The following is a 6,892-nucleotide window of genomic DNA, read 5'->3' as shown; positions in this document are numbered from 1 at the left end:
AAATTTTATTCTGCCTCTACTCTCTGCCCTCTGCAACTAATCCAGAACAGGACTGCGAGACTTGCCCTTTGCCTCAAGTCCTGGGATCGTATCTCTCCAGCTCTGAAATCTCTCCTTTGGCTCCCAGTGGACGCAAGGATTAAATTCCAAACCCTCTGCATTGTCCACAAGGCTTTATGGGGCCTGGGTCCAAAATACCTTCAGCTATCCCTCCGCAAATACCTCCCCTCTCGAGCTCTTCGCTCCTCTACCTCCAACTCCCTCAGGGTCAGTCAAAGAAACGAGCTAGGGTAGATCTCTGTCTTCGCCTGGGGCCTCCCTCTGGAACAGCCTCCCTGCCACTCTAAAACTTGAGGAGAACCATCTCCGGTTCCGGAAGCACCTCAAGACCTTCCTCTTTTCTTCTGCCTGCGCTCCCCCTCTAATCTGCTGATGTTTTCTCTCTTGGCACCATGCACCTGGCCACCCTCTGTCCTCCGGGCCCAGGTACCTGCTCACCCTGCCACCCTCCCGCACTTCCTCCGGGCCACCCCTTGCACTGGGGTCTTTATCTGTACCCATACAGCCCCCCCTTTTTTTCCTGCACTTATCAGACCTATCCTGTCTGCTGCCTTAAACCTAGCACTTGAAGATTGCTGGCTGCACTATCACTATTTGTTGACTTTATTATTTATTTATTGTTATTTATTTGTTTCTCCTCTGCTTCGCCATTACCACATCTCCCCCCTTCCATGCACTTTCCCCCCCCACCTCTCCCATGCACTTGCGCGTTCTCAATGTCACTGGGCCTAGTAAGATCGCTGTTTTGCTCTCCCCTGTTTCCCTCCCTTGCCTTGTCACGCTCTGAAACACTTGTGTATGAGCACGATAGAAATAAAATATCAATATCAATATTTCCATTTGTGCTCGGCCTGTACATCGTTCATGTTCACATGCAGTATTTTGTTAATGTCAGCTATTGACTTCACATCTGCACAACTATCTGCCCTGTACAGTACTTGCCAATCCATGGTGCTGGTCTTGGGTGACGTACATGACTTAGGGGCCTTGACATTGGTACCACCAGCCACCCAGATGAATTTACAAGGTCCATGATGTACAAACATGTGAGGGCTGTGTGGCAGGGGATGACTCCAAATGCATGTTGGCCAATGTTTGATGCGTATGGCTGCTGTACTACATGATATTGCTTTTACAGACTATGATGCATAAGGGTCATTGTAGACCCGATGCACGTGACCCTCAACGTCTACACACTCGTCACATTAAATGGCACAATGTGAATGTTGGTAGTGTCCGCCGGTGTTGGGTAGACTACCTTAGATGACGCAGGGCGTCGGCTTGCATGCTGGTACACATGTGCTGTGGGCAATTTACACACCTATAGCACCGATCTAGGTGCTGCTCACTACTTGATGGGTTCAATTTGATGCATCCTTGTTGCATGTGTACTGCCAATTTTTTACATCTGTGCATGTTGCCATGGTGTAATGCAGTGTTGCTGTCGGGGAGGGGCAGTGACAGCGGAAATACCTGAGGTGGAATTGGTGGCTGCCTGCGGGGAACAACTGCCTGCACTGGTGGGATTTGCTGGCCCAGTCTCACCCTCCTTCTCCTCCTGCGTCTCCTCTGTGTTGCCTGTTGTACTGCCTTCTCAAGGAGTAGCAGTGCAGGCATGTCCTCCGGTTCCAGTATGGCGAATGCAAGTGGTACCATTTTGGTCTTAGAAGGGGTGTGGTGTGTGGATGTGCTCCTTTTGTGCAGGGCCTGGCTCCATTGCCTCCACCTGTGCTGATTGTGTGCACATGTGGCAGTTGGGTGAACAGCAGTTTCCTATTAACGGGTTATCCGTGATTCCGGTATTGACAGCATCATCGTGGCCCTTCTTACCGGCATCTGGATGCCGGTATGTGCATGTCCGTGTGACTCGTGATGTCCTCTTCCTTGCGGCATGCTGGTATTACGGCACCAGCGGGTCCTTGTCGATGCCGGTAGGACCGGCGTCTAGGGTCGTAATACTACGGCCCGGTAATGGATGCCGTTATTGCCTTACCGGCACCGTTATTACTGGACCGCCAAACTCATAATGAAGCCCAATGTCTTAATGCGCGACTCGACCTTCACCACGAGGATGAGCCCAGCTGACCTACGTGGATCCAGATAGATGGGGAAAAACCAACAAATTACTTCCTGGCATCCAGGCCAGGAGCAGGCACGTGTATAGGGCGCCTCCAATCAGTGACACCAATTTTGTATCATGTGTATGACGCGTTTGGGGTTTTTAAGCCCATGTTGTAACTGTAAGAGTTAGAGCGCTCTCAAGCAGCATAGTCCTTTGCTGATATTGTATTCTGTACGATTAAATCTTTTTATCCTTGCACCGATATCGCCTGGCCTATTTCCATCGCGGGTTGTCTTTACTCTGGAATGTGCGTAAAAAGGGACTTGCCTTCACTGCGGACAAAGAAAGAGGAAATGTATCTAAGTTTCCACATATATGCCACACAGAGGACATTCACAAGTGTTGGAACCTGTCTGTGTCACAAATAGCTACAAGGTATCTGGTTGAAAGCATAGACACAACAAACATGAACATCAAAATATGTCAAGGCGCCATGCCATGCGCACATGTAGTGAACTTATTATGTGGGGTTGCTGCGTCTAACTTCAGACCATGTCCAATAAAGAACGTGAGACCACGAAAAACAATCACTGTGCACAGACACGCAACTCCAAGGCTAAGCACCTAATGCCCACAGTTGAGGTGCTACAAAGGGGAGTGTTATGGACGTATGCTGCCAGCGGTGTAAACCCATGAACGTCCTGAAGCGAAAAGCGATGTGGGGGTAAGCCACCGCTGGAGCAACAGAAGGACAGAGTCAGTTCCCTGGCAACCCATGGCCTTAGCCAAAGATTCCCAGCACAGCAGGCAAACATTCATACATGCCAACCCTCCCCATTTAGGCAGGAGAGTCCGGATTTTTCAGTGAAAAATATTGCTAATTTTCACTCTTTCCCACCTAAAATAACCGTAGCCCCAATGCATTCCTATGGGAAAATGCATGTCTCCTGATTTCCTTGGGGAAATCTCCCTCCCAGGTACGTCGCAATGTTGGCATGTATGGTTCAACGTGCCCCAAAAGGAAGTAAATACGATGCAATGGATAACCCTATGAAAACACACATAGACTTAACTTAGCTGACCAGCAGCAGCAGAGCATACGCAGTGATTTGGAGATGCTAATATTAACATACTGCTAATTATATTCTTGACCCCTGAGGCTACCTTGGTCACGCTGGTGGAGTGCTTTTCTTTCTGTTTTCTCAAAGTTTACTCTTTCCAGGTTCTTTGCCGCTGGCATTTCAATAAAACAGTTCTACGTAATGGACCTGACTGATATTTCCGAGCTCGCTTCCCCAGAAGCAGATGAACAGAAAAAGACATAAATAAATACGTCACTAACTATCTCCACCCCTGGAAGCCTGCCTGCAGCTGGCCACATGGTCAGTGCCATGGCATGGCGGCTGCGCATGCGCATGCGCGCGCGCGCACAGGAAGGGCCGCCTCGCGGCGCGCATGCGCACTGCGCCAGCGGGCGGGCGGGGGCACGCGTCAACTGTAGACTCTGGCGCTCGGGGTTGAAGCGGCTGCGTAGGAATTGCTCAGGTTGCTCGGTCCACCGTGGGCAACCCGTTCGCCACACGTGTCCTGCTGGCTGTCTTTGCGCAGCTGCCCCTTTTTTTTTGTTTTACATGGTGGGTGCGGGGGGAACCCCTTAATTATGTGGGATTGAGCCCGCTCGAGAGTAACTGCTGAGGCGACACGATGACAGCCGCGGGAGGGGCGGGGCTTGGGTCTCGCGCTTCTCTGCGCCTTCGGGCGTGAGAGTAGGGGGCGGGTCCAGGGGAATTCTTGGCGAGCGTAGGGGCGGGGCCACGGGTGTTGTTATTGGTTTACAGGCGGCACGAGCCAGGAAGCAGCACGAGATCGCGGTTCAGGGGATGAGAAGTGGGGCGGGGCCAATGGCCAGATTCAAGAATGGAGGCGGGCCCTGGAAGCATCGCAGGAGACCCGGGGCGGGGCCAATGATATTATTGAATCGAGCAGGGGGCGTGTCTAGCTGGAGTGTCCTTCTTGGGTTGGCGCTAGGGGGCGTGGCAAAGGGCGGGGCTTGCGCTATAAGGTTCTGTGCCACGCTGAAAGAGCCCTGACACCCGGCGCGGCTCGTGTTCCTCGAAGCCTTGCCCCGTCCCGCAGCGCTAAGTGCACTCCTGCTCGCAGGCATCAGACTCCCGGCCCTCAGTGCCCTCTGCCGCACCCCCCCCCAGCCCCCAAGCTTTGGCTGCCACCAGTCTTACTGGCCCCGGACCCCCCACAGCGCCAAGCACTGCACGCCCTGCTCTCGGAAGCCCCCACCCACCGGCACTGAGTGCCCTCACACTCCGGAGCCGAGCGGCCGGGACCTCCGCCGGGTGCATAGCGCCTCGAGGCACTAGCCTGGGTGCGCTAGGAGCTGCGCAGAGATGAGCCGCACTCGCTGCAGGGGGTCCGTGGCGCTGGTGGTCCTCGGGCTGCTTCTGCTCGCGTTTGGGATTGTCCTGCTGCTGCTGGTGCCCACCATCATCCATCAGCAGGTGGAGAAGGTGAGTCCCGGACGGGCATCCCGCCGGGGGGCGGCGCCCACTCTGGGGTGGGGGGGGGGGGCTTTTCGGGTGGGAGCAGAAGTGTGTGGCTTTTTTGAAAGGGTGCATGTGCTCTTCTACCACCCGCTCTTGTGTGTCCCCGTAATTACCGCACGTGCTTTTTTGAAAGGGTGCATGTGCTGTTCTACCACCCGCTCTTGTGTGTCCCCGTAATTACCGCACGTGCTTTTTTGAAAGGGTGCATGTTCTGTTCTACCACCCGCTCTTGTGTGTCCCCGTAATTACCGCACGTGCTTTTTTGAAAGGGTGCATGTGCTGTTCTACCACCCGCTCTTGTGTGTCCCCGTAATTACCGCACGTGCTTTTTTGAAAGGGTGCATGTGCTGTTCTACCACCCGCTCTTGTGTGTCCCCGTAATTACCGCACGTGCTTTTTTGAAAGGGTGCATGTGCTGTTCTACCACCCGCTCTTGTGTGTCCCCGTAATTACCGCACGTGCTTTTTTGAAAGGGTGCATGTGCTGTTCTACCACCCGCTCTTGTGTGTCCCCGTAATTACCGCACGTGCTTTTTTGAAAGGGTGCATGTGCTGTTCTACCACCCGCTCTTGTGTGTCCCCGTAATTACCGCACGTGCTTTTTTGGTGTCTTATTCTTGCCGGATGCCGCCACAGACCAGCACGCGCCATAGATGCATGCTTCACCCAGCGGCGCGGGTGGCACCTGGAGCGGCACCCCACCTGCCCTCAGGGGGTCTAAGGGAGCAGGGCTGAGCTGGGTGCATGTCTGGGAGAGGCCCGGGAGGTGAAGTGCGGCTTCTGGGCCTCTCCCAGACACTCGACCACAGTGGGACCACAACTGGCTGCCAGTGTAGACAGAGAGGGGTGGGGGCTGCTGGGGCGAGCAGGCAAACACCTGACGCAACCAGGTGCTGATTACATATCATTTAGAAGTCCGGCCAGGGTTCTCAGTGCCATCCAGACAGTGAGCACGTTCTCGGTAATAAAGGGGGTTGAGCGGGGTGTCTCCGCCTAGGGCCCAAGTGTTGCCCTCCCAGTACCACCCCCGAGCCCACGCTCCCGTTTACAGCACACCAATGGCCCCAAGGGCAAGGCTGTGGACTGGGGCTCGTATGCTTTTGCATTGCTGGGCTGGAGTCTCCAGGCAGGGGTATGGTGGGGTGGGGTTAGGGTGTGTATTTTGCTTTGCTTTGCTTTACTTTGGTGTGCTGACTTTTTAGCAGACAGGTGTAACATAGAGTATTCAATGAATTCAGGATGTTGAGACTTGCACCCCCTCCCTCTCTCCGGGCAGCAACAGGCACATTACACTGTTACTTTGTGTGCTGCTTTCTGACAGAAGGGAACACATCGGGGGGCTGTGTCCTAACGGGAATGGCGCCTGTTATTTGGTGTTGTGGGGTGGTGGCGTTGTGGGGCTGTGTCCTAACGGGAATGGCGCCTGTTATTTGGTGTTGTGGGGTGGTGGCGTTGTGGGGCTGTGTCCTAACGGGAATGGCGCCTGTTATTTGGTGTTGTGGGGCTGTGTCCTAACGGGAATGGCGCCTGTTATTTGGTGTTGTGGGGTGGTGGCGTTGACAGTGGTTGACAACCATGATTGGTTGACAACCATGATTCTGGCATGAGACCCAATTAGTGACGGGTGTAGGAGGCCATGAAGGGTGTCCCTCTAGCGGCATTGGGCGCCTAGTTGTGGGCGTATGTGCTTGCGCAGGCCTTGCAGGCCACACTGCACCCCCTATTATCCACCAGGCTGGCCCCGCTCTTGTGTAAGCAGTGGAATGTGCAGTTGTGTTGACGCTCCTGCTCCTGCCTTTCTACAGAGTGGTGTGTGCTCTTGAAAGTCGGCATGCACACACAGGATCTTAGACCCAGAAGCCAGCAGGCCCACACGGGATCTCTCTTGGACCCTGAAGCCAGCAGGCCCACGCGGGATCTCTCTTGGACCCCGAAGCCAGCAGGCCGACACAGGATCTCCACGTGGGATCTCTTAGACCCTGAAGCGGGCAGGCCCACGTGGGATCTCTCTTAGACCCTGAAGCCAGCAGGCCCACGCGGGATCTCTTAGACCCTGAAGCTAGTAGGGCCATGCCGGATCACTCTTAGACCCTGAAGCCAGCAGGCCGACACAGGATCTCCACGTGGGATCTCTTAGACCCTGAAGCCAGCAGGCCCATGCAGGATCTCTTAGACCCTGAAGCCAGCAGGCTCACACATGATCTTAGACCCTG

General features: G+C 54.5%; 1 protein-coding gene across 2 annotated transcripts in view; it reads left to right on the top strand.

The window, feature by feature from the left end:
* The first annotated feature begins 4,089 nt into the window (after nt 1–4,089).
* SCARB1 (scavenger receptor class B member 1) overlaps nt 4,090–6,892 on the top strand; it is a 790,530-nt gene continuing 787,727 nt past the window's right edge. For both annotated transcript variants that reach the window (XM_069620116.1, XM_069620115.1), the window contains exon 1: nt 4,090–4,644. In XM_069620116.1, the coding sequence (XP_069476217.1) occupies nt 4,525–4,644 (120 nt within the window). In that variant the 5' untranslated portion in view covers nt 4,090–4,524. The remainder of the gene's footprint in view (nt 4,645–6,892) is intronic.

Source organism: Ambystoma mexicanum, chromosome 10, assembly GCF_040938575.1.
Source record: "Ambystoma mexicanum isolate Mex_15411 chromosome 10, UKY_AmexF1_1, whole genome shotgun sequence".
Lineage (NCBI taxonomy): Eukaryota > Metazoa > Chordata > Amphibia > Caudata > Ambystomatidae > Ambystoma > Ambystoma mexicanum.
This window is presented reverse-complemented; position numbering and strand designations above follow the sequence as displayed.